Below are 26,998 nucleotides of genomic sequence, written 5' to 3'. Positions count from 1 at the left end.
GGCCAGGTGCAGTGGCTCACGCCTGTAATCCCAGCATTTTGGGAGGCTGAGGCAGGCAGATCACTTGAGGTCAGGAGTTCGAGACCAGCCTGGTCAATATGGTGAAGCCCCATCTCTTCTAAAAACACAAAAAATTAGCCGGTCATGGTGGCGCTTCGCCTGTAATCCCAGCTACTCTGGAGGCCGAGGAAGGAGAATCACTTGAACCCAGGAGGTGGAGGTTGCAGTGAGCCAAAATCGCACCACTGCACTCCAGCCTGGGTGACAGAGTGAGACACCGTCTCAAAAAAAAAAAAAAAAAAAGGTAAAAACAAATTTACACTCTGTGGACTTGATGAGGAAAGGTCTTTTCATATTAAGTAAGAAAAAGGAGGTGACAAGATACATCCCATCCCATCTGGAAGGATTTAGACCCAAGGGCAAACAATGGTTTTCTCAAAAGGGGCAGGATGACAAATTCTTGTAGCTGCAATTGTTCCAGAATTAACATCTACATCCCGTCCGGGGTAAAAGGAAGACAGCTAAAGAAGCCTATGAAGTGCAAATGTATTGAGCAAATGTATTTCGGAAGGTGGGGTTGGAGGGAAATAGGTGGAAAGGTCAGGAATATCTCATTGTCTTGGGGTAGGCTGAAAACTCCAGACAGAATGGGAGGAAACGGTCTCCAGGGAGTGTGAAAGTCCCTCTGCGAGCTGAACCAAGAACACAGGGGAATCCCTGTGGAACCCACTCCGGAAGCAGCTGCAAGACAGCAGAGAAGCTGCTAATATCCAGTTAGCAGATGACTTTGCTGGCAAGCAGAGGAAGTCGGTAAAAGCTTGTCTCCCAGCCAGGAAACTTGACACCAAGTTAAGATTTGGAGCTAGGAAACAAACCCAAAAGGCTCACAGCAAGCGGAGAAAAAAACCCCAAAATCTGTAACCTGTATCACAAAGCTTTCACATCCTTCAGATATAAAGAGTTATTAGATATCAATAAGAAAAATACAAACACTCCTGAAAAGTAGAAAAAAGCTAGGAACAGGCAATTCACTGAAATTAAAAAAAAAAAACTACAAACATGTAAATGGCTAATCAACATATTTGGATTTTGTTTTTTGAGACAGGGTTTCACTCCCATCACCCAGGCTGGAGTGCAGTGGTGCAATCACCACTGCACTGCAGCCTTGACTTCCCAGGCTCAGGTAAATCTCCCATCTCAGCCCAGCTTCTTTTAAATTTTATTTATTTATTTATTTATTTTATTTTTTAGTAGAGACAGGTTTCACCACATTGCCCAAGCTGGCCTCAAAACTCCTTGGCTCAAGCAATCCACCTGTCTCAGCCTCCCAGAGTGCTGGGATGACAGGCGTGAGCCACGACTCCCGGCCGCTAATTTTGTATTTTTTGTAGAGACGAGGTCTCACTATGTTGGCCAGGCTGGTCTTGAACTCCTGAGCTCAAGTGATCTGCCCGCCTCAGCCTCCCAAAGTGCTGGGATTACAGGTGTGCACTGCCACGCCTGGCCATAATAAACTTATTTGTAAGTTCAATTTAGTCAAAGAAATTCAAAATAAAATCATGAGATTTCCGTGTGTGTCTAATTGGCATAGCTTTTTTCTTTTTATGAAAAGTCCTAGTGTTTAGAAAGGATTTGGAGGCTGGACATGGTGGATCACTCCTATAATCCTAGCACTTTGGGAGGCCAAGGCAGGAGGATTGCTTGAGTCCAGGAGTTTGAGATCAGCCTGGGCAGCATAGCGAGAACTTGTCTCTATTATTTAAAAAAAAAAAATTAGGCCACGTGTGGTGGCTCACACCTGTAATCCCAGCACTTTGGGATGCTGAGGTGGGCAGATCACTTAAGGACAGGAGTTCGAGACCAGCCTGGCCAACATGGTGAAACCCCATCTCTACTAAAAACACAAAAATTAACCAGGCATGGTGGCGGGTGCCTGAAATCTCAGCTACTCGGGAGGCTGAGGCAGGAGAATCGCTTGAACCCGGGAGGCGGAGGTTGCAGTGAGCTGAGATCCTGCCACTGCACTCCAGCCCGGGTGACAGAGCAAGACTCCGTCTCAAAAAAAAAAAAAATTTAAAATAAAGAAAGGCTTGGGGAAAATACACAAATAAATGCTGCTGCTTGGAGTATAAAATGGCACAGTTTTCTGAAGTTGCAGGGGTTACAAAAGCCTAAAGATGGCACATCTGTTTTGGCCCAGAAATTCCACTTGTAGACATTTATCCAATAGAAACAAGATAGATGTGGGTGAAGATTCAGCTCCGGAATGTTCCTCGAGAAGGCGGTGGGCAGAGTGGCTGGATCTGGGCACCAGAGTCTGGCTGCCTGGGACAAGCCCCTCCTTCCCGCTCAGCCTCAGTTTCCTCATCTGTATAATGGAAAATATACGGACGTCAAAAATCAGATGTGTCAGATGCCTGGCATGTAATAAGTACTTAAAAAATCAGAGTTAATAGAGATGTTGGCTGGGTGCAATGGCTCATGCCTGTAATCCCAGCACTTTGGGAGGCCAAGGATCAGGAGTTCAAGACCAGCTTGGCCAACATGGTGAAACCTCGTCTCTACTAAAAATACAAAAATTAGCTGGGCATGGTGGTGGGCGCCTGTAATCCCAGCTACTCGGGAGGCTGAGGCATGAGAATCGCTTGAACCCGAGAGGCAGAGGTTGCAGTTAGCCGAGATCGCGCCATTGCACTCCAGCCCGGGTGACAAGAGCGAAACTCCATCTCAAAAAAAAAAAAGAAATGTAGGCCGGGTGCAGTGGCTCATGCTTGTAATCCCAGCACTTTGGGAGGCCGAGGCAGGTGGATCACCTGAGGTCAGGAGTTCAAAATCAGCCTGGCCAACATGGTGAAACCCCGTGTCTACTAAAAATACAAAAGTAGCCGGGCGTGGTGGTGGATGCCTGTAATCCCAGCTACTGGGGAGGCTGAGGCAGAAGAATTGCTTGAACCCGCAAGGTGGAGGTTACAGTGAGCCAAGATGCTGCCACTGCACTCCAGCCTGGTGACAGAGCGACACTCCGTCTCAATAAATAAATAAATAAATAAATAAATAAATAAAAAGAAAAAGAAATGTATAAGCAGCCAAAAGATGAAAGGGTGAAGGATAGGAGAGAAGGTTCTCAGAAAAGGAGCTAAAAGCAGCTCCTAAACCTCCCGGACAAAGGTGAGGGGCACCAGTGAGGCTACCCTGGTGGACAGCCCTCTGTTGAAATGACAAACACACATACTTTAAATTCTGAGGTTTCCCATTGCGGGATTTGCCCACAGGAACCTGCATTTGCAAAAAAAAAAAAAAAAAAAAAGTATGTACAAGATTAATCCCTGTGGCATTGGCTGTTAGTATGGAAGACTAGAAACCAAATGCCTGTTGGTTTGGTTCTGGTTAAATAAATTCAGGGGCCCATCTACAATCCCTCACGTCCAATTGCAAATCCTGAAATATTCTAACATTCATGTTTGTATTTGTTAGTTTGTGTTTTTGAGACAGGGTCTCTCTCTGTGGCCCAGGCTAGAGGGCAGTGGTGCAATCATAGTTCAATGCCACCCCATCTCCACGGCTCAAGTAATCCTCCCACCTGGGCCTCCCGGCTAGCTGGGACTACAGGTGCATTCCACCACACCCAACTAATTTTTAAAATTTTTGTAGAGACAGGGTCTTGCTATGTTGTCCAGGCTGGTCTCAAACTCCCAGGCTCAAGCAATCCACCTATCTTGGCCTCCCAGAGTGCTGGGATTCCAGGCATGAGCCACTGTGCCTGGCCTTAGAAGTCTTTCTAGGACTGTTTAACTATTTATCCAAGTTAGTGTAAATATTGATCAGTTTCTCTGTCCCAGATCAGCTAGGAAGTGTATTAGTTAGCTATTGCTGCATAAAAAAATTATCCCCCAAATTATGCCCATCTTGCAAGCTCTTGCTGGTGGTAAACCTAAGGCCCCTGTCACTACAATCTGCCTTTCCAAGTTGGCGACAGGAAGTAGCCATTGGGAGATGCCCCCTAAGTCCTAGGATTAGAGATGGGATACAAAGGCTGGGCCTGGTGGCTCACATCTGTAATCCCAGCACTTTGGGAGGCTGAGGCAGTCAGATCATGTGAGGTCAGGAGTTCGAGACCAGCCTGGCCAACATGGTGAAACCCCATCTCTATTAAAAATACAAAAATTAGCTGGGCATGGTGGCATGCGCCGCCTGTAGTCCCAGCTACTCGGGAGGCTGAGGCAGGAGATTCACTTGAACCTGGGAGGAGGAGGTTGCAGTGAGCTGAGATTATGCATTCCAGCCTGGGCAACAGATCTAGACTCTGTCTCAAAAAAAAAAAAAAAAGAGAGCGAGAGAGAGAGATGGGACACAAATTCACCACAATCTCAGCCCCCCAGGGCTGAGCTCACATGCATGTCAGAGCCTGGGTTTAGAGGGTCCCTCTGTGGCTCAGATGCACTCCACAACTTCCCACTGAGCTTGTTCACAAGCTTGGCCAGGCTGGCTGGGTAAGGAGACAAAGTGCATTCTGTTCCGTCCATGAACCCACACTCATGACAATCCCATACACCCCATGTGGGCCTCCACCTCCCCACCCCCAGCAATCACTGGCATATTTCAGAAGCCTGTGAAGTTCCCCACCTGCTCCCTCCTGTTCCCATGGGACCTCCAAGCAGCCGTCCAGAGTACAGGATACATCATTGGCACCAAGGGTCTTTTTCAATTCTGAAATGAGATGAACTCTTGGACACACCTGGGGAAGCCCAGGCATCAAGGGGCTTCCCTGCATTTTCCCAGAGAGACTACAAATGTCTCAAGCAGAAATCCTAAAGAGGTGGCTCACATAGAGCCTCTCTTCAAGCCCGCACCCATGGCAGACATTGCTAACCGATCCCTGCACCCTTCACTGAGCCTGGACACTGCCAGTCCCACCTCCCAACATGCTGCTCTAGGCAGACATCACAAATCAATTCAGGATGGACCCACTTAAGGATACATAAAATCTTTAGGAAGAGAAACTTATTGAGGTCAACTGTTTCTGGATTTAATTCTGCAGTCAGAAAATAGCTTTTTTTCCTATTTAAAACTTCTGCTATTTTAAGGAAGCTCCATTTTTCTTGTTTAGATGCTCACAGACACATCCTCTCCCTCATTCCCTGGCTCCCAAGAACCCACCATCTATGGGGGTGTCTCCCAACTCTCTGACCTCACCTTATTTTAAAAAAAAAAACAACTTTTTTTTTTGAGATGGAGTCTCGCTCTGTCACCCAGGCTGGAGTGCAGTGGTGCAATCTCGGCTCACTGCAAGCTCCGCCTCCTGGGTTCACGCCATTCTCCTGCCTCAGCCTCCCAAGTAGCTGGGACTACAGGCATGTGCCACCATGCCCAGCTAATTTTTGTATTTTTAGTAGAGACAGGGTTTCACCATGTTGGCCAAGCTGGTCTCAAACTCCTGACCTCCAGTGATCCACCCTCCTCAACCTCCCAAAGTGCTGGGTTTACAGGCGTGAGCCACAGTGCCTGGCTGCTGAACTCACCTTCTATGTCTGTTCTTCCTCTTTCCTTCAAATGAGGGCTCTTTGAGATTCCCCTCTGTTCTCCACACACCTTCCCTGGCTTGTGGAACCCCTCTCCTTCACTTAGTGACACCTGAAGCCCAACACTTCTGGCACCTCCAGCTCCCACCCGCACCTCCCTCCTAGACTCTGTTCCCTTGGCTGCCGCCCCTGCTGGGGCCTGTCCTTTGTTCCCAGAACCGGGGCCTCAGCCTCCTCCCTCACTTCCAGTCTGGCTTCTGTTGACCTCTGCTCACACACCCTCCATGGCTCCCCACTGCCTGCACCATAAGTCTAAATTCCTCTGCCTGTCATTCAAGGCCCTGCGCATCTTCCAGCAGCCTCCAGCCTCCCGCTCCGTGCCCTTGTGCTGGCTGCACGGATGCTGACATTCCCTGAATCCCCACTGCATTCTGTTCACCCCCCAATCAGTGCACACATCTCAGTGATCATGGGCATTAATTAATCCATGAATGAATTCAGGAAGCAGGAGGGAGAAAGATGTTTCTGGAGCTCCTTCCCAGCTCGGGAGCTCCTAAGAGGCCAACTCCAAGTCTGAAAACCTCTAGGGCCTCAATGCCAGCCCAGAGAAAAACAGGGAGTGGTTGTTAAATGAATAAATTTAAATGTCTATCCGTAGTTTTGTTTGTTTTAAGACGGAGTCTCTCACGCCGGTAATCCCAGCACTTTGGGAGGCCAAGGCAGGCGGATCACGAGGTCATGAGTTCGAGACCAGCCTGGCCAACATAGTGAAATCCCGTCTCTACTAAAAATTCAAAAATTAGCCAGGTGTGCTGGCATGCACCTGTAGTCCTAGCTACTCGGAGGCTGAGACAGGAGAATGGCTTGAACCCAGAAGGCGGAGGTTGCAGTGAGCCGAGACCACGCCATTGCACTCCTGCCTGGGTGACAGAGTGAGACTCTGTCTCAAAAATAAAATAAAAAATAAAAGATGGAGTCTTGGCCGGGTGCGGTGGCTCACGCCTGTAATCCCAGCACTTTGGGAGCCCAAGCGGGGAGGATCACGATGTCAGGAGTTTGAGACCAGCCTGACCAACATGGTGAAACCCCATCTCTACTAAAAATACAAAAATTAGCTGGGCGTGGTGGCACATGCCTGTAGTCCCAGCTACTCAGGAGGCTGAGGCAGGAGAATCACTTGAACCCAGGAGGCGGAGGTTGCAGTGAGCCAAGATCATTCCACTGCACTCCAGCCTGGGCGACAGAGCGAGACTCTGTCTCAAAAAAAAAAAAAAAAAAAGACATAGTCTCATTCTGTCGCCAGGCTGCAGCGCAGTGGCGCGATCTTGGCTCACTGCAACCTCCACCTCCTGGGTTCAAGCAATTCTGCTGCCTCAGCCTCCTGAGTAGCTGGGACTACAGGCATGTGCCATCATGCCCGGCTAATTTTTTGTATTTTTAGTAGAGACGGGGTTTCACCATGTTGGTCAGGCTGGTCTCAAACTCCTGACCTCAAGTGATCTGCCCACCTCAGCCTTCCAAAGTGCTGGGATTACAGGTGTGAGCCACCACACCCAGCCTCTATCAGTAGTTTTTGAACTCTGCCTCCTTCTTCTCATCCTGAGAACTCCTATACATCCCTCACAGCCCCAATGCAACGGCCCTTCCTTCAGAGAGTATCCATCCCTGCCCCTCTGAGCTCCTCTACCCTGGACCCCCTCAGGCCAAGTCCTGACTTAAGGTCAAATGGCAAGTATTCACAGGAAGTGAGAGTCGATGTGGCCCTGGTGGGGCTCGGTACATACAGCCAGGGGACGCCAGGCTCCTCTGAGCCATGGCAGGGCGGGACTCACCTTGGTCAATCCTCTGCAGTAAGCACCCCCGGATGACGTCCTCATAGATGCCCTCAGTGGTCAGAGCCTGGCTGCCCACGGCAAGGACATCCCCCTCGAACTCAGGCAGCTCCTGGAACCATGGCGGGTTAGGGGCTCGGATGGAGAGGAGGGCCCCTCTAGAGGCGTACAACACAGGCTTCTGCCCTAGCCCTGGGCCTGATTAGCTGTGGGGTTGGGGGGCGGGGCTTGGGCCTTAGTTTCCTTATCTTTATTTTTAAATATTTTTATTTTAAAATAAACAGGCCGGGTGCGGTGGCTCATGCCTGTAATCCCAGCACTTTGGTTGGCTGAGGTGGGCGGATCATGAGGTCAGGAGTTCAAGACCAGCCTGACCAACATGGTGAAACCCCCGTCTCTACTAAAAGTACAAAAATTAGTTGGGCGTGGTGGTGGGTTGTGGGCGGCAAGCCACCCAGGTGCTGAGGCAAGAGACCGAGGACATGAGCTGTTCCAGTATAATAAAATATAAAACAAGAATAGTTATACCAGATATAGATCTTAGATATGATTATATATGAATATCATTAATGATTAGTTGGTAGCAGTTACTCTTTATTCCAATATTATAATAATCCTCACTCTACAATCATAACCTTGGAAAAACCAGGCCATACAGAGATAGGAGCTGAGGGGACATAGTGAGGTATGACCGGAAGACAAGAGTGCGAGCCTTCTGTTATGCTCGGACAGGGCCAGCAGAAGGGCTCCTTGGTCTAGCAGTGACGCCAGCGTCTGGGAAGATGCCTGTTGCCAGGCAGACCGTGGTCTAGCGGTAGCGAAAAGTGTCAAGGAAAAACACCGGCTACTTAGCAGACCAGGAAAGGGAGTCTCCTTTTCTCCGGGGGAGTTTAGAGAAGACTCTGCTCCTCCACCTCTTGTGGAGGGCCTGGTATCAGTCAGGCTTGCCCACAGTTATCCAGAGGCCTAACCGTCTCCCTGTGATGCTGTGCTTCAGTGGTCACGCTCCTAGTCCGCCTTCATGTTCCATCCTCTACACCTGGCTCTGCCTTCTAGATAGCAGTAGTCAGTTAGTGAAAGTACTAAAAGTCTCTGATATGCAGAAATAATGGCGTAAGCTGTCTTTCTCTTTGTCTCCTCTCTCTCTCTGCCTCAGCTGCCAGGCAGGGAGGGGCCCCCTGTCCAGTGGACACATGACCCACGTGACCTTACCTATCATTGGAGATGACTCACACTCTTTACCCTGCCCCTTTTGCTTTGTATCCAATAAATAACAGCGCAGCCAGACATTTGGGGCCACTACCGGTCTCCGCAACTTGGTAGTAGTGGTCCCCCGGGCCCAGCTGTCTTTTCTTTTATCTCTTTGTCTTGTGTCTTTATTTCTACACTCTCTTGTCTCTGCACACAGGGAGAGACCCACCGACCCTGTGGGGCTGGTCCCTATAGCGGGTGCCTGTAATCCCAGCTACTTGGGAGGCTGAGATGGGAGGATCGCTTGAACCTGGGAGGTGGAGGTTGCAGTGAGCCAAGATCACACCACTGCACTACAGCCTGGGCGACAGAGTGAGACTCCATCTAAAAATAAAATAAAAATAAAATAAAATAAAATAAAATAAATAAAATAGTCTCGCTCTGTCACCCAGGCTGGACTACAGGGGTGCAGTCATGGCTCGCTGCAGCCTTGACCTCCCAGGCTCAAGCGATCCTCCCACCTCAGCCTCCCAAGTAGCTTGGACTACAGGCGTGCACCACCACACCTGGTGAATTCTTGTATTTTTTTGTAGAGGTGGGGTCTCACTATCCCAAAGTGCTGCTATTACAGGCATGTGCCACCACGCCTGGCCTCAGTTTCCTTATCTTTAAAATGGACTCAGTGGCCCATATTCTCTAGTGTTGTGGAAAGGATTCATGGGATTAATTAGGCACAGCAAATCACACCTCACAGGGAATAGTATGAGTGTCTCAGCTGAGACTTCCCCAATTCCCAGTCACTTCCTCTAGAGGATTCTGTTTGTACCCATGTCAGACACCCGCCTGGTGCCCATGAGCCCTGTGTGCCTAGGTACCTAGGACTCCCCCTGACCTCCTTCCCACTCTTCCACTCACTGATCTTCAGCCACACCCACCTTGTCACTGTTCCTCCAACACACCAGGCACGGTCAGGCCTCAGGGCCTTTGCACATGCTGTGCCCTCTGCCTGGAATGCCCTTCCTGGGACATGGCCCATGCCTTCATTTCACAGGGACATCCTTCCTGACTCCCTGGTAACTCCCCACCCAACCCTTACCCACACTCTCCATCCACCTCCTCCCTCCACTGATGCCCATGTCACCAGGTGATATGCGATGTGTGGGACCCATCCCAGCTCTTCTGTGGCAGACACAGGGTAATGATCCCCATCATAGGTGAAGCACAGGGCATTGTGGAAGCCCAGAAAAGCCACCTGACCCAGCTCCAGGGCTCAGGGTATGGAAGTCTCTTTTTTTGAGACAGGCCCTTGCTCTGTTGCCCAGGCTGGAGTGCAGTGGTGCGATCCTAGCTCACTGCAGCCTCGACTTCCTAGGCTCAATTGATCCTCCCACCTCTTGGCCTCCAGAGTAGCTGGGACCACAGGCACATGCTGTCATGCCTGGCTAACTTCTGTATTTTTATAGAGATGGAGTTTCACTATGTTGTACAGACTGATCTCCTGGCCTCAAGCAATCCCCACACTTTGGCCTCCCAAAGTGCTAGGATTAAGGTCAAATGGTCTCTAATGATCAAAGAACATTCTTTTTTTTTTTTTTTTTTTTTTTGAGACGGAGTTTCACTCTGTCGCCCAGGCTGGAGTGCAATGGCGCGATCTCGGCTCACTGCAACCTTCCCCTCCCGGGTTCAAGCGATTTTCCTGCTTCAGCCTCCTGAGTAGCTGGAATTACAGGCGCCCATCACCATGCCTGGCTAATTTTTTGTATTTTTAGTAGAGACAGGGTTTCACTATGTTAGCCAGGCTAGTCTCGAACTCCTGACCTTGTGATCTGCCTGCCTTGGCCTCCCAAATTGCTGGGATTACAGGCGTGAGCCACTGCGCCCAGCCTCAAAGAGCATTCTTGCCCACTTTAAGTGGATGCATGGTGATGCTGTCAGACCCTCTTGCACGCTTCTCATTAACTCACCTTTTTGCAGCCTGGCTCGAGTTGGCTCAGCACAAAAGGTAAAAAGATGCAGAGACCCCAGCCTTGGATGAACCTCCTCTGCGCCAACCCGCTGTCCGATTTGAATTTCTGCACAACACACCCAGCGGTGCATCCAGCAACCATCTGAGCACCCAGGCCCACTGCCACCCCATGCCACCCCGTACCCACAGAACACACCTTCAGCACGCGCCCCCTGACTCTCTCCAGCCTCTGGGCAGCCTGGTCACAGTTGAGGGCCGTCGTCAGACACTGGTCAGCCAGCTGCAGGAAGGTGGCCACGGCGTCAGCCATGAGCTGTGGGAGGAGATGCTATGATGACCCCAGAATCTGTGTTCCAGCCTCCCGGGCCCCACTCCTGCCCAGCTGACCCCTTCTCAGCATCCAGCCTGCTCCAACCAGCCACCTCTGCCAAACCTCCTCCTCCTTGTCCCAGGAAACACCTTTCCCCTCCTCTCAGGACCTGGGGATTGTCTAGTCTGTGGGGGACTATGTGCAAACTGACAGAATGCCCCTTCCCTCTGGGGGATGGTGCCAGGATGCCCAGAACGGGGAGTAGGGAGCCAGCCAGAGTTCAGCCTCCTCCACTGAGTGCTTTTGTGCAGTGCACAAACTGAACAACTGTGCCAGGTAGTGCTGGATCATCTCACTCTCTGTCTTCTTCTGTCACCATGTCCATCAGCAGGTCCCATCTCAGACTTCAAAACACTTATTGCTTCTCCCCACTGACATCCCCCATCCTGGTGCAGGCCTCCTCCCTGCCTCCTCTTTTCCTGCCCCCAACAGCCTGTGCTCCCTATGGCAGGCAGAGCTTCCTAAACCTTAAATCCAGCCATGCCCTCCCCCTGCTCACATACCTGCTCTGGCTCCCCATTGCCCTCAGGAAAGAGCTCACCCCTTAGCCCCAAGTTCAAGGCACTGCGCCATCTGCCCATCCATGTCGCCGGCCTATCTTCCCCATTTCTGAAAAATTGCTCCACGTTCCCCAAATGCAGACAAACACTCTCAACACTATTCACTCGGGACTGGTGGCAACCCCATTCCTCCCATTGCTCTCCCATGTTGGAAGTCCCCTCCTCCTGAAAGTCCTGTCAACTCCGGAGGTGGATCAGGAACATCCTTGGCGCTCCCTGTACACCCTGCCCCAGCTCTGTCCACCACATGTGGCTGCTGCCTGGTCACGGGCTCATGTCCCCATGAGACTGGCAGCCCCGCTGAGTTGTCTCGATCATCGTGGTCTCTCCAGGGCACACTTAGCAGGAGCTCAGTGGAGGCTGTCTTCACAGCCTGGCCTCATCCCAGCCTCCTCTCACCCTCACCTGCTGTGCAAGATCTTGGGCCCCAAACACGAGGCTCTGCATCCCCAGAAAGCCAAACGGTGCTGCCAGCTGCCCCAAGCGCCCCTGGCTCCGCTCGGCCTCACGGTAGCATGTCTGCATCAGCGCCAAGTCCCACGGCATCTCCCCAAATGAGTAAACCTGTGCTCCCGGAAGCAGTTTTGGGGGAAAAATGCTGTCGGCTGATTGCAAAGGGCCAAGGACCCCATTACCAATTCACCAAAGGAGAAACACAAATGAAAATACATCCCGTCTCAGCTGTCACCAAAGAAACTCATAATACAATAGTGGTGGGCCAGGCATGGTGGCTCACACCTGTAGTCCCATCAGTTTGGGAGGCCGAGGTGGGTGGATCACTTGAGGTGAGGAGTTCGATACCAGCCTGGCCAACATGGTGAAACCCTGTCTCAACTAAAAATACAAAAATTAGCTAGGTGTAGTGGCACACACCTGTACTCCCAGCTACTTGGGAGGCTGAGGCATGAGAATTGCTTGAACCCAGGAGGTTGCAGTGAGCCAAGATCGCACCACTGCACTTCAGCCTGGGCGGCAAAATGAGACTCTGTCTCAAAAATAAAATAAAATAAAATAAAATAAAATAAAATGTAGCAGTGAGGCACGGTGTCATGGACATAAAATGATAAAACCTGAAAAAACTATAACAAGCGATGCTGGCACAATTGAGAGGAAATGAGCACATTTCCTGGCCCGGATCTGTGAATACCATCTCATGTTCTGTCTGTGCTGGGCCCTGGGGCTGCAGAAATGGAATACTCTAACCCAGTCTCTGCTTACAAATTAGGGGAGACAGAGTATAGAAATCACCCACAGTGGTATGAAAGTCAGGCTGTGATAAGAGAAGCACAGGCTACTGCAAGACATAGAGGGGACCAGGGACAGTTCCCGGAGAAGGTGATTAGGAAATGGAGGCTTAAGAATGAGTTGAAGGTTGCCTGGTACATAGTAGGTGCTATTCTATGTATGTATGTATGTATGTATGTATGTATGTATGTATGTATTTTAGGTGCTACTTGTATGTATGTATGTATGTATGTATTTTAGGTGCTACTTGTATATCAGATGCACTGAGGTGACCTGCCTTGAGCAGAATTCTCTGGGTTGTTGCCCTACAGGGGAATGGGAGGAGGAGTTTGGGGGTGACCTCAGACTGATTTTGCTAAATTGCCACTTTTCTCATCCAACTCCTTTCCCCTCACGTTTTAAACTGTGTTCCATGGCCAGTGCGGTGGCTCAAGCCTGTAATCCCAGCACTTTGGGAGGCCAATGCAGGCAGATCGCTTGAGCCCAGGAGTTTGAGACCAGCCTGGGCAACAAAGCAAGACCCCCATCTCTACAAAAAAATTAAAAAATTAGCTGGGCTTGGTGGCGTGTGCCTGTATTTCCAGCTACTTGGGATGCTAAAGTAAGAGGATTGATTAAGCCCGGGAGGTCGAGGCTGCAGTGAGTTAAGATTGTGCCACTACACTTCAGCCAGGGCGACAGAGCGACACCCCTGTCTCAAAAACAAAAAACAAACAAAAACTGTGCTCCACTGACCATAGTATGGTGATGGGTCCACAATAAGTAAAAAGCAGCCTAGAACAAATTCAGTGAAGATTCTCCACAGGAAAGACTCAAGTTAACACATCACCCTCTGGCTCACTGAACCCCTACCCACGGGAGCTCACCTCCCTGCGCAGCCGCGTGCCCGAGGGGCTCTGGCGCAGGCGGTGGGACAGTCGGTCCATGCCTTGAGCCAGGAGGGTCCGCACTGCCTCGAGCGAGGCTTCCACGGTGCGCAGCAGGGTCTGCACGACCCGGGGCAGCTGCGGGTCCACCTCCCGGCGCAGGCACGACTCGAGCGGTCCCCTGATATTCGCTGGGAGTGGAAGACACTGGTCTGGAGTCCCCTCCGCAAGGTGCCTCACAGATGGGGATGTGCAGGGGCCCTCGTTCAGCAGGGCGAGGGGGACGCGAGCAGGGACGCTGAGCGCCCTCTTCTACCCATTGTAATGATGAGAAGACTGAGCCTCGGAGGGGCGGGCCCAGTCAGGATTCCCACCTGGGTCTTTGTAGGGGCCACCTTGGCCCACCGCTGCCCATGTATCAGCCTTTACCCCCGCCCCTCCTCCGCTGTTCTACTTCCCAGGCCCGCCCACCCGCATTGGCCCGACTCTGGGCCTCAACTCCTCGAGCCTCAGCCTCAAGGCCACGCCTATCCCCCGCTGAGGCCCCGCCCTTTTTGTATCCAAGCCGCCCCCTTAGGACCTGGTTTCCTCGGGACAGACTCTAGGCCCCGCCCCCAGTGCCTCGACCACAAGACCACGCCCACCGTCTCGCTTTGGCCCCGCCCCTTCCCCACCCGTTCCCGTACACATCCTATGCTTGGCCCCGCCCCTCTCTGACCACGCCCCTCATTTTACATAACTCTAAGCCCATTCTTCGCTTAGGTCACGCCCCTTTTTCCCCAGCATCGCCTCGCCCCTCCCAGCCCAGGCTCCGCCCCCGGGCCTCACTCCTCAGCCGCCCAGCCACACGCGCCCGCTGCCGCAGCAGCTGGTCCACGTCCGGGCGGATCGTCTTCTCCAGCGACGCAAGCAGCTCGTCCTTTTCGGGCTGGAAGGCGCAGAGCCCGGCGGAGGCCCCGGCCAGGACAGCTGCGTGAACGGCGTCTAGAAGCTGCCCAGACCGGTCGAGGGGGGACAAAGCCGAGACACGGGGCGGGGATGGGGGTCAGAGAGATCGGGAGAGGGTTTAGGCGACAGTCGTGGGAGGGGAACCCGAACGCCCGCATCCCGCCCCCTATCCCGGATCCGGACGCCGTGCATACCTCGGTCCAGGCCCAGGCGCGGGCGCGGCCTGCCCCCCGCAGGCCAGGAAGGGTCTGGGCTCGCAGCGCGGGAAGTTGCTCCCGCATCAGCACCGCGGTCAGCACCTGCAGGAGAGGGGGCCATGGGCGCCGCGGTCGGCCGGGAGGGGTCCTGGGGGTCCCGGGTGCGGCCTCGCGGGGCACTAACCTCGGCGTCTGAGCCTAGGGTCACGTCGTCGTCGCCAAAGTGGCCTTGGTGCTGCCGGTAGAGTCGGACGGCGTCCAGGAAGGCCCGGGCAGCAGGGGCCTGGCTTCGCTGCAGGACTGAGAGGGGCTGCTCCTCAGTGCCTGCTGGTAGCTCCCCTGCCTGGCTCCCGATGGCCCGGGGAGGAAGCCCTCCGCCTGGCCAGGTCCCCAACACCCAAGTCTCACCCATCTCTGGAACTTTGCATAGGCAATGCCCTCCACAGAGAACACAGTCCCCCAAGACCATCACGTTTATTCAACTTAGAAGGAACCCTCTACTGGCAGCCCCCGTGACCAGCAGTTCAGGCCATACATACTGCAGCCACTAGCTGTTCCTCTAGTTGCATCGTTTGTGCAGTCAACAACCTGCCCGACTGTGTGTGTCAGTCCTGCTGCTCCCCTACTTTTTTCTTTCTCTCTTTCCCTTCCTCCCTTTCTTCCTTCCTTTCCCTCCCTCCCTCTCTTTCTTTCTCTTTCTTTCTTGCTTTCTTTCTTCTTTCTTTCTCCTTTCTTTTCTTTTTCCTTCCTTTCTTTCTTTTTCCTTCTTTTCTTTCTTCTCTTCTCTCCTCTTTTCTTTTCTTTTCTCTCTCTCTCTCAGGGGGTCTCTCTGTTGCTCAAGCTGAAGTGCGGTAGCATGATCATTGCTTACTGCAGCCTCCAAGTCCTGGGCTCAAGTGATCCTCCCACCTCAGCCTCCTGAGTAGCTGATACCACAAGCTAATGCCACCACGCCCAGCTAACTTTTGTATTTTTTGTAGAGATGGAGTTTTGCCATGTTGCCTAGGCTGGTCTTGAGCTCTTGGTGTCAAGTTGGGATTACAAGCGTGAGCCACTGTGCCTGACCTATTCCCCTTCTTCATCTGGCTGGCCCCTCATCTTTTTTTTTTTTTTTTTTTAAGACAGAGTCTCGCTCTGTTGCCCAGGCTGGAGTGCAGTGGCACCATCTCGGCTTACTGCAAGCTCCACCTCCTGGGTTCATGCCATTCTCCTGTCTCAGCCTCCCGAGTAGCTGGGACTACAGGCGCCTGCCACCACGCCCGGCTAATTTTTTGTATTTTTAGTAGAGATGGGGTTTCACCGTGTTAGCCAGGATGGTCTCGATCTCCTGACCTCGTGATCCTCCCGCCTTGGCCTCCCAAAGTGCTGGGATTACAGGTGTGAGCCACCGCGCCCGGCGGCTAGTCCTTCATCTTTTACAGACCCCAGCTTCCCCTCATCTGGGAAGCCTGCTCTAACCCCCATCCCTCAGGCTGAGCTCCCATAGCACCCTGTGTGTCTCTGTTACAGCCCTAGTCACTCACAACTGCCTGGTGTCCCTTCTGGCTCCCCCAACAACCCATTTTCTTCGTGTGTGTGTGTGTGTGTGTGTGTGTGTGTGTGTGTGATGGAGTTTTGTTCTTGTTGCCCAGGCTGGAGTGCAGTGCCGCGATCTTGGCTCACTGCAACCTCCACCTCCCGGGTTCAAGTGATTCTCCTGCCTCAGCCTCCTGAGTGGCTGGGATTACAGGTGCCTTCCACCATGCCCAGCTAATTTTTGTATTTTTAGTAGAGACAGGATTTCGCCATGTTGTCCAGGCTGGTCTCGAACTCCTGACATCAGGTGATCTGCCTGCCTCGGCCTCCCAAAATGCTAGAATTACAGGCATGAACCACCATACCTGGCCTAAAAACCCATTTTCTGGGTAAAGAAAGTGAGGCCTGGAGAGGTCCCGAGCCAAAAGAGGCTGAGCCGTCTGACCCCAGACCATTAGCCCCACAAATGTCTGACCCGTCCTGAGACCCACCTGTGCCCTGAAGCCGGATGCCACCCTGCAGGGCCAGCCTCCAGGCATGCTGTGCCTCCCTGGTGGCTGCAGAGAAGCAGAGGTGCCGGCGGAAGGGGTGCTGCAGGAACAGCGGGAAGCTCACAGGCACTTCCAAGAGGGAGTCAGGCTCTTCCTGAGTATGGTCTCCTGAAAACAAACAGGAGGTCGCATCTTCTAGACGTTCATTCACTAGGAGAAAATACCCCTGAAATGCATACAGCAGTCCCTGGCATGGGCAGTTGCTCGATAAATATGAGTCATACCATGATACTTGCCACCATCCTTATTCCAACAGCACTGGGTGGGGCACAGTTTTGGGGGAGGCAGGATCACCTTCTTCCACTGCATGCCCAAGGCAGACATCACCAATCCATCCCAGAACTGTTTTCCAGCCTTAGCATCCTTAAGACAGTCCTCCTGGCAGCCACCACCAATCCATTCAAGCTGGGATGTTATCTGAGTCCGGCTTTATGTGGGGTTTTGGAGTCAGTCAGACCCGGGTTCCAACCTGACCAAACCACTTTCATTTTCTTTCTTTTTTTAACAAAAGGGACAGGGTCTCACTATGTTACCCAGACTGGTCTTGAACTCCTGAGCTCAAGCGATCTGCCTGCCTCAGCCTCCCAAAGTGCTAGGATTACAGGTGTGAGCCACTGTGCCCAGCCTGGCCAAGCTACTTTCTAGCTCTATGACTAGGGCACACAGCTCTATGAGCTGTGATTTTCCTGCCCAAATGGGGTTAACAGTGATACTGATGACCTAGAATTATTGACAAGACAAAATAAGTGAATTCAGCTTTGGTTAATTTATTTGGGGGCCAGCCGCGGTGGCTCATGCCTGTAATCCCAGCACCTTTGGAGGCTGAAGTGGGAGGATCCCTTGGGCCCAGGAGTTCCAGACCAGCCTGCACAAGATATTTTTTATTAAAAACATAAGTATATGAAAATAAATATTTAGGGTATCCTGTCTCCAGTGTTTTGTTCCACTTTCCAGGATGATAAACACAGACTGTGATAAAACCCAACAATCCAGGCCAGGCGAGGTGGGTCATGCCTGTAATCCCAGCACTTTGGGAGCCTGAGGCAGGCGGATCACTTGAGGTCAGGAGTTCGAGACCAGCCTGGCCAACGTGGTGAAACCCCGTCTCTACTAAAACACAAAAATTAGCAGGGTGTGGTGGCAGGTGCCTATGGTCTCAGCTACTCAGGAGGTTGAGGCAGGAGGATCACTTGAGCCTGGGAGGCGGAGGTTGCAGTGAGCAGAGATCATGCCACTGCACTTGAGCCTGGGAGACAGAGCAAGAGCAAGACTCTGTCCAAAAAAAAAAAAAAAGAAGAAGAAAAGAAAAGGAAATCAATAGTCCAGAAGGTGGAAGCTCCTGATCATCTCAGCCTTCCAGCCTCAGCCCCCAGAGACGATAATGACTGTTAATAGTTTAGGGGACATTTCTCTAGATTCTAAAATCTGCGTGAAACTGTGTGAGGTGCATATCTGTGACAAGATGGGATTTTCTGCCTTGGAACTGGTCATTTTGCTCCTTGATACGTCTGGGACACTTTCAGTGGCTAAGTTTTGCTTTCTTTTATTTATTGTTTTTAAATTTTAATTTATTTTTATTTCAGAGATGGAGTCTTCCTCTGTTGCCCAGGCTGGAATACAGTGGTGTGATCATAGCTCACGGTGGCCTCAAACTCCTAGGCTCAAGTGATCCTCCCACTTTGGCCTCTCAAAGTGCTGAGACTGCAGGCGTGAGCCACCTGGCTTTTTTTTTTTTTTTTTTTTTGACAGAGTCTTGCTCTATCTCCCATGCTGGAGTAAAGTGGCGCTGTCTTGGCTCACTATAACCTCTGCCTCCCAGGTTCAAGCAATTCTCCTGCCTCGGTCTCCTGAGTAGCTGGGATTATAGGCGTGTGCCACCACGCTTGGCTAATTTTTGTATTTTTAGTAGAGGTGGGGTTTCGCCATGTTGGCCAGGCTGGGACCTCAGGTGATCTGCCCGCCTTGGCCTCCCAAAGTGCTGGGATTACAGGCATGAGCCACCGCACCCAGGTTTTTATTTGTTTATTTATTTTTTTAAATAGAGACAGGTCCTGGCTCTGTTGCCCAGGCTGCTGGAGTTCAATGGTGTGATCATAGTTCACAGCAGCCCCTAACTCCTGGGCTCAAGTGATCCTCCCGCCTCTGCCTTCTGAGTAGCTGGGACTACAGGCACGTGCCACCACACCTAGGTAATTTTATTTTTTAAAATGTTTGTGGAGATGGGGGTCTCACTATGTTACCCAGGCTGGTCTGGAACTCCTGGCCTCAGGGGATCCTCCTGTCTCTGCCTCCCAAGTACCTGGGACTACAGGCATATGCCACCACAGCCAGCTCACTGTTCATTACCAAGGGCCAGGCCATAATATATTTAATCAACCCTCAAGAGATGGGTATTTGGGCAGATTCTGATGTTTTGAGCAGCATCAACATCTCAGCAGACTACATCTTTGTGTCCTTTGACAGCAAGATAGCTTTTAGGTGAAGCAGAGGGTGCAATTCTAGCTCTGCCCTTGACTAACTGTGTGACAATCCTCAGCCTCAATGTCCTTATCTGTGAAATGGGGTAGTTAGTGATGGGCCTGCCTGCTGGGCAGACTTTATGAGATAGTGCAAGCCCAATGCTGAGTTATTTGCCAGGCACATGCCTGGAATTGGAATTGTTCCTTCTCTAATTTCTTTTCTTTTCTTTTTTTTTTTTTTGAGATGGAGTCTTGCTCTGTCACCCAGGCTGGAGTGCAGTGGCACGATCTCGGCTCACTGCAAGCTCTGCCTCCCGGGTTCACGCCATTCTCCTGCCTCAGCCTCCTGAGTAGTTGGGACTACAGGTGCCCGCCACCACAACTGGCTAACTTTTTGTATTTTTAGTAGAGATGGGGTTTCACCGTGTTAGCCAGGATGGTCTTGATCTCCTGACTTCATGATCTGCCCGCCTCAGCCTCCCAAAGTGCTGGGATTACAGGCGTGAGCCACCACGCCCGGCCTACCTTTTGTATTTTTAGTAGAGACAGGGTTTCACCATATTGGTCAGGCTGGCCTCATGAGGTCTCCTCCTGACCTCAGGTGATCCACCTGCCTTGGTCCCCCAAAGTGCTCGGATTACAGACGCATGTCATTACACCGGCTAATTTTTGTATTTTTAGTAGAGACGAGGTTTCACCATGTTGGCCAGGCTAGTCTCGAACTCCTGACCTCAAGTGATCCGCCCACCTCGGCCTCCCAAAGTGGTGGGATTATAGGCATGAGCCACCGTGCCCAGCCTATTGTTTTTAATTGTTTTTGTTGTTGTTTTGGGAGACGGGGTTTCAGTCTATTGCCCAGGCTGGAGTCCAGTGGGGCAATCTCGGCTCACTGCCACCACCTCCCAGGCTTAAGCGATCCTCCCGCCTCAGCCTCCCGAGTAGCTGGGACTACAGGCATGAGACAGTGCACCCATCCCAGATTTTACTGCTTTTATCCTTTGCTATTCTGATTCTGGTCCCATGACCTAACTCTCCCCCTCACCCTTGCAAGAGTGGGTGTTTGTTTGTTTGTTTGTTTTCCAGAGTAGGGATGCTCACCCGGAGCAACGCTGCCCCCGGGAGACACTTGGCAATGCTGGAGACATTAGTGGTTGTCGCACCCAGGGTGGGGGCTGCTGCAGGCAGGGAGTGGGTGGAAGCCGGGGATGCTGCTTACCGCCCTGCTGTACACGGGACGCCCCCACTGCAGAGAAGGATCTGGCCCCACATGTTAATGATGCTGGGGTGGAGAAACCTGTTCCTGGGAACCCCGGGACCCTTACCCAAGGATTCAGGGCAGAGAGCGTCCAAAAGGCGGAGATATTCTCGCTGGGAAGTCAGGAGCGTGTATCCTGTCAGGGCTGTTGAGCCAAGGCAGTGGCCCCCATTTTCATATTCCTACAAAAGGTACCCAGAGAACCAACCTGGGACAGGTCTGAACTGTGGCTTCTGTGTCCCAACTATACCATCAAGGGAAGATTTCAGATGAGCTGAAAAATCCTCTGCCCCTCCCACCCCTCCCTCCCTCTCCTTTCCTCCATTCCTCCCTCTCTCTTTTTTTTTTTGTTTTTGTTTTTGAGACAGAGTCTCACTCTGTCACCCAGGCTGGAGTGCGATGGCGCGATCTCAGCTCACCGCAACCTCCACCTCCCAAGTTCAAGTGATTCTTCCACCTCAGCCTCCCGAGTAGCTGGGATTACAGGCACCCGCCACCACAGCAGGCTAATTTTTGTATTTTTAATTGAAACAGGGTTTCGCCATGTTGCCCAGGCTGGTCTTGAACTCCTGACCTCAGGTGATCCACTTGCCTTGGTCTCCCAAAGTGTTGGCATTACAGGCCTGAGCCACCGTGCCTGGCCCTAGGTTTTGTATTTTTAGTAGAGACGGAGTTTCACCATGTTGGCCAGGCTGTTCTTGAACTCCTGGGCTGAAGGGATCTATTTGCCTCAGCCTCCCAAAGGGCTGGGATTATAGGCGTGAGCTACGAGGCCCAGCTCTCCCTCCCTTTTTTTTTCCTCCTCTCTCCCTCCATCCATCCTACCTCTGCCCCCATAACTTTCTCCCTTCCTCCCTCCTTCCCTTCCTTCCTCCTGTTCTTGCCCTCTCTCTCCCTCCTTCCCTTTCCCCTTTCCCTCCCTTCCTCCCTCAGTCCCTGAGCTCCCAGCACCCACTGGCTCCCCACGTGCCGGTCCGGTCCCAAGTGCTGTCTGAGGACCCTCTTGTTGAACCCTCAAAGCCCTACATGGTGTGAAACATCCCATTTCACAGAAGTGGAAACTGAGTTTCAGAAAGGTAGTGATCGCTCCAAGCTCCCCAGCCAGAAAGCAGAGCGGCCAGAAGTGTGACTTGCAAAGGCCCCAAGAGGTTGAAACCACAGCTCTGATACTGACCATGACCCTATCCCTGGCCTGGGCCTCAGTCTACCCACCCAGCACAGCAGGGGATGGGACGAGATGGTTGCCTACAACAGGCCAAACACATAGGGGTACAAGATTCATCCTGGGTGATTGATAGAGGTGGGGCTATGCTGAGATATGGATCCCACAAACCTTGAGGCTGGTGGGGGTGGGAAGGAGGGACCCAGAAGTAGAAAGGCCACGTGCCAATCACGCACCTCCTTGTGGCTGAACCACTCTAGGCGGCCATCCCCACGCAGAACACAGAAGATCGGCTGCCACCGGGGTGGGTGGCCCCGAAGCTGGGTCAGGGGTCCTCGGTGCTCACGGACTCGGGGCAGCTTCTGCAGGAAGAGGGAGCAGTGGGTGTCAGGGGGCTGTGGGCTGATGTCCCTGTGGCCCGACCACCCAGACACCCACTGTATCCTGGGGTGACGCTAAGGTCCCGTGATGCCCCAGGCTGGACAGGGAGAGTCCTAGGTGGGAAGGGGCTCTGTGTCCACAGCTCCTGGAGCCCCCCACCCTGGGTGGGCACAGCTGGGAAGTGGGGTGTTCTGGAGAGGCAAAAAATCTCAGCCCCAACTGGAGCGTGGGACCAAGCATTAGTAATAAGCGTGGATCCCAGGTTCAAATCACACCTCTGCAGTGTGACCTCGGGAAGGCCATTTGGGCTCTCTGTGCCTCAGTTTCCTCATCGATCAAAAACCCATCTACCAAGGGGGTGAAGACTGAGTGAGTTGTGTGGGGCACACAACTTCATGGCTCCAGAGATGTCTGGAGGCCAGGCGCTCACGCTTGTAATCCCAGCACTTTGGGAGGCCAAGGTGGGGAGATCACTTGAGGTCAGGAGTTCGAGATCAGCCTGGCCAACATGGTGAAACCCCATCTCTACCAAAAATACAAAAATTACCCAGGCATGGTGGCGGGCGCCTGTGGTCCCAGCTACTCGGGAGGCTGAGGCACGAGAATCGCTTGAACCTGGGAGGCGGAGGTGGCAGTAAGCTAAGATTGCGCCACTGAACTACAGCCTCGACGAGAGAGCAAAACTCCATCTAAAAAAAAATGTTACTCCATTCCACATCATGATATGCTAACTTGTTTGGAGTCTTCTACCTCCCATCAGATTGTGAACCCCAGAGGTTACCGCAGGATCTGTCCTTGTCACTGGACAAGGGCTGTGTGTCCTCATGCCCAGCCCATGATGTGGCATGAATTACATGCTCAGTGAATGGTTGTGTGTGTGTGTGTGTGTGTGTGTGTGTGTGTGTTTGACAGAGTCTAGCTCTGTTGCCTAGGCTGGAGTGCAGTCGCGCAATCTGGGCTCACTGCAACCTCCACCTCCCAGGTTCAAACGATTCTCCTGCCTCAGCCTCCCAAGTAGCTGGGACTACAGGTGCGCGCTACAGGGTCTGGCTAATTTTTTTTTTTGTATTTTTAGTAGAGATGGGGTTTCGGGGTTTCACCATGTTGGCGAGGCTGGTCTTGAACTCTTGACCTCTGGTGATCCGCCTGCCTTGGCCTCCCAAATTGCTGGGATTACAGACGGGAGCCACCTTGCTTGGCTGCTCAGTGAATGTTTATTTAAACAATGCGTATTTAAAGTCATCCTATGGCAATGGCAAAGGTCTGAGGTTGGAAGCATGGCCTAGGGAGGGCTCCTCCAGGACCCTCCCCCCACACTCAAACGTCCTCTGCCCCCACAACACCCACTTTGCTGCGTAGCAACTGGCTTCCGGCCGGCTCCTGAGGGCCCAGCTCTCGAGAGATCTGCCGCAGGACAGACGCTGCCAGCTGCCCACGGTAGCAGGGTAGGAAGTTCCTCAGCAGGGTGTCCACCTGACCTACAGGGACAAGGGGACAGTGAACCCAGCAAATTGAATCTGCCCAGGAGACCTGCTTGGGGAGGGCAAAACAGACAGGGAAGCCACCTGGGGGCTCCTGTAGTCATCCTGAGCTTCCAGACAAGTTGTCACCAAATTCCATTCATCCTTCACCCTCCATGCCTGTTTCCATCCATGTGGCTGGGTGAGGGAGCTTCTTTTTTTTTTTTTTTTTGAGATGGAGTCTTGCTCTGTTGCCAGGCTGAAGTGCAGTGGCACGATCTCGGCTCACTGCAACCTCTGCCTCCCGGGTTCAAGCAATTCTCCCGCCTCAGCCTCTCGAGTAGCTGGGACTACAGGCGCACGCCATCATGCTGGGCTAATTTTTGTATTTTTTAGTAGAGATGGGTTTTTTGTTTTGTTTTGTTTTGTTTTTTGTTTTTTGTTTTGATGGTCTCACTCTGTTGTCAGGCTGGAGTGCGGTGGCACGATCACAGCTCACTGCAACCTCTACTTCCTGGGCTCAGGTGATTCTCCCATCTCAGCCTCCCAAGTAGCTGGGACTACAGAGACTACAGGCTTCTGCCACCACGACTGACTAATTTTTCTATTTTTAGTAGAGACGAGGTTTCGCCATGTTGCTCAGGCTGGTCTTGAACTCCTGAGCTCCAGTGATCCACTTGTCTTGTACTTTTTTTTTTTTTTTTTTTTGAGACAGGGTCTCTGTCCCCCAGGCTGGAGTGCAGTGGTGCAATCTCAGCTCACTGCAGCCTTGACCTCCTGGGCTCAAGTGATCCTCCCACCTCAGCCCCACTCCAGTAGCTGGGATCATGTGCATGCACCACCATGCCCAGCTAATTTTTTTATTTTTGTAGAGACAAGGTCTTGCTATGTTATCCAGGCTGGTCTCAAACTCCTGGCCTCAAGCGATCCTCCCACCTTGGTTTCTCAAAGCGCTGGGAATACAGGTTGAGCCACACCTTCACTTATATTTCACGTATCATGTAAGCATATGGTTTGCTGAGCTTTGACACAATCACACATCCGTGAAACCCTCACCACAATCAAGATGAGCGGATCCATCACATCCAAAAGTGTCCCCATATGCTTTACCTGGGGAGCTTTTCAAAAGCTTTTAAAGCTCCAAAGCACACAAGTGAACTTTCTGTGAGTGATGGAGGTGTCCTGTATCCTGATCTATCTGGGAAGTAGTCATATGGGTGATGGGTGACTAGCTCTTTGAGCTGTTGCCCTAAGGCATGTACCCTTGACTGTAAATAAAACATAGTTCCATTCTGCTGCCTGGAATGTGGACCCAATGGCTGGAGCTCCAGCAGCCATTCTGGGCCATGAGGCTACCTTGGGCACAGGAATCCACACATGGCAGAGCCATGAGATGAAAGGACTTTAGGTGTCTAACTTTTACTAGCCTGCCTGCTTCCACACCTCTCAGTTTGAGGAGAAAAAAAAAAATCCTTATCTTGTTTAAGCCACTATCGGGGGGAAAAAAATTCCCAGTACTACGTAGAGTAACTCTTTGAATCCTTACAATGCCCCCCCCAACCCCATGAGCTAGGCGTTGTTGCTATCCCCATTTTACATATAAGAGAATGAAGCCCAGGGAGGTGAAGTCACTCACCAAAGGGCACACAGCAAATGAGGGAATGACCAGGGTGTGAACGTGAATTGTTTGTTTGCAAGATACATCACTGGCCTTAGCACATGCTGTTTCTCCTGTCCAAAATGCTCTTCTGGTATCTCCTTCCTTCCAACGCCATCACGTCCCTCCAGCCCTGGCTTGATCATTGTCTCCTCAGTGGGCAGTCATCCACCTCTGCTCTTCCCCACCCTCAAGGAACATGTGAGCTCTCTCCCATCATTCTCACCATGCAATTTTGGGTCATGACTTGACCCAAAAACCAAAAAAACACTCTTCCATGCTGCTGCATGGAATGTAGACCCAATGGCTGGAGGTCCAGCAGCCGTTCTGTGCCATGAGGTCACCTTGGGCACAGAAGCCCCACATAGCAGAGCCACGAGAGGGAAGGTGTTTAGACCATGAGCCTGTGAGGGTAAGGCCAATACCAACCCCACAGTGTCCCCAGCACCCAGCACAGTTGCTCACCCCACATATGAGGACAGAGGGACCCGAATGGCACTGAATCTGGCACTGACCCCTCTTAGTCTCAAATTGGGAACTGAGCCTCCATCCCCAGGGTCCTACCGAGGGGCCTGCTGGTCCCTGCCCACTCAGGAAGACATCCCTCAGGGCCTGGCTGGGTCTGGGACACCCTCCACTTGGCCCTATGCCTCCCACCTGAACCCCTGCCCTAAATCAGGTCACTAGATTTACCAAATAAAAATAGAAGACACAGTCTTCTGGGCACAGTGGCTCACACCTGTAATCCCAGCACTTTGGGAGGCTGAGGCGAGCAGATCACCTGAGGTCAGGAGTTCGAGACGAACCTGGCCAAAATGGTGAAACCCCATCTCTACTAAAAATACAAAAATTAGTCAGGCATGGTGGCACATGCTTGTAATCCCAGCTACTCGGGAGGCTGAAGCAGGAGAATAGCTTGAATCCTGGAGGCGGAGGTTGCAGTGAGCCAAGATTGCGCCACTGCACTCTAGCCTGGGCAACAGAGGGAGACTCCATCTCAAAAAACAAAACAAAACAAAACAAACAAAAAAAACCATAAAGGGGTAATCGGTTTTCAGCATAAGTGTGCACTATGCAAAATTTGGGATATACTTATACTAAAAATAAGATGCAGGCTGGACACAGTGGCTCCCGCCTGTAATCCCAGCACTTTGGGAGGTTGATGTGGGAGGATCGCTTGAGCTCAGGAGTTCAAGACCAGCCTGGGCAACATAGTGAGATCCTGTCGCTACAAAAACAAATAAAAAATTAGCCAGGTGTGGTGGTGCATGCCTGTGGTCCCAGCTATTCGGGCTGAGGTGGGATGATCGCTTGAGCCCACAAGTTCAAAAGCAAACTGGCCAACATAGGGACACCCTGTCTCTATTAAAAAAAAAAAAACCAATGAAATAATTAGTTGGGCATGGTGGTACATGCATGTGGTCCCAGCTACTTGGGAGGTTAAGGTGGGAGAATTGCTTGAGCCCAGGAGGCCAAGGTTGCAGTGAGCCACGATCATACCACGGCACTCCAGCTTGGGCAACAGACAAGATCCTGTCTCAACAATAAAAAAAGATTCACTGCGTGAAATTTACATTAAGAAGGCATCCTGTGTGTTTTGACAGCCCTAGGTCTGAACCGAACCCCATCTGCTGCATGGAGCATGTGGACCCAATGGCTGGAGCCCCCACCCACCTGGACTCCCACCCTGTCCCCTCCCCGGCTGCTCACCCTTTAGGTGCTGCCGCTGCTGCTTGTCCAGAGGGCTCGAGGGCCGCCCGCCCATGCTGCTGTCGTCTCCCGGGGCTCCTCTTCCCTTCCCCACGACCACCGCCTGCGTTCCTTGGCTCAGGGACACCTGGATGGCGGGTGAGAGGCTTGGTCA

At 52.0% G+C, this 26,998-nt stretch overlaps 1 protein-coding gene across 4 annotated transcripts; it reads right to left on the bottom strand.

Moving 5' to 3' along the window:
* Nucleotides 1-335: 335 nt before the first annotated feature.
* On the bottom strand, nucleotides 336-26,998 carry NIBAN3 (niban apoptosis regulator 3). Of its 4 annotated transcripts, none has more exons than XM_016935452.3 (15): nucleotides 26,845-26,998; nucleotides 23,365-23,495; nucleotides 21,873-21,998; nucleotides 20,542-20,656; nucleotides 16,701-16,868; nucleotides 14,879-14,994; nucleotides 14,692-14,796; nucleotides 14,378-14,540; nucleotides 13,550-13,740; nucleotides 11,844-12,002; nucleotides 10,705-10,821; nucleotides 10,507-10,614; nucleotides 7,352-7,463; nucleotides 4,624-4,707; nucleotides 336-862 (listed from the first exon to the last, which is right to left on the bottom strand). In XM_016935452.3, the coding sequence occupies exons 1-15, from the start codon at nucleotides 26,897-26,899 to the stop codon at nucleotides 612-614; spliced, it is 2,001 nt and encodes a 666-aa protein (XP_016790941.2). In that variant the 5' UTR covers nucleotides 26,900-26,998; the 3' UTR covers nucleotides 336-611. The 4 variants fall into 4 exon arrangements, with proteins under 4 accessions (XP_016790941.2, XP_063656665.1, XP_063656666.1 ...); XM_016935453.4 differs by having other exon boundaries at nucleotides 535-2,368; XM_063800595.1 differs by lacking the exon at nucleotides 23,365-23,495 and having other exon boundaries at nucleotides 26,845-26,971.

Source organism: Pan troglodytes, chromosome 20, assembly GCF_028858775.2.
Source record: "Pan troglodytes isolate AG18354 chromosome 20, NHGRI_mPanTro3-v2.0_pri, whole genome shotgun sequence".
Classification (NCBI taxonomy): domain Eukaryota; kingdom Metazoa; phylum Chordata; class Mammalia; order Primates; family Hominidae; genus Pan; species Pan troglodytes.
Note: the sequence above shows the minus strand (reverse complement) of the source record. Positions and strands in the feature narration are given on the sequence as shown.

What these genes read in the sequence shown, in the direction of transcription:
- NIBAN3 (XM_016935452.3), bottom strand. Translation starts at nt 26,899, where the DNA reads ATGGGCGGGCGGCCCTCGAGCCCTCTGGACAAGCAGCAGCGGCAGCAC. An exon ending in TGTGGCTGGGCGGCTGAGGA is followed by an intron (nt 13,741 to 14,377) that starts GTGAGGCCCGGG and finishes TTCCACTCCCAG; the next exon opens with CGAATATCAGGGGACCGCTC. An exon ending in ATGGGAACAGGAGGGAGCAG is followed by an intron (nt 863 to 4,623) that starts GTGGGGAACTTC and finishes TTTGTTTCCTAG; the next exon opens with CTCCAAATCTTAACTTGGTG.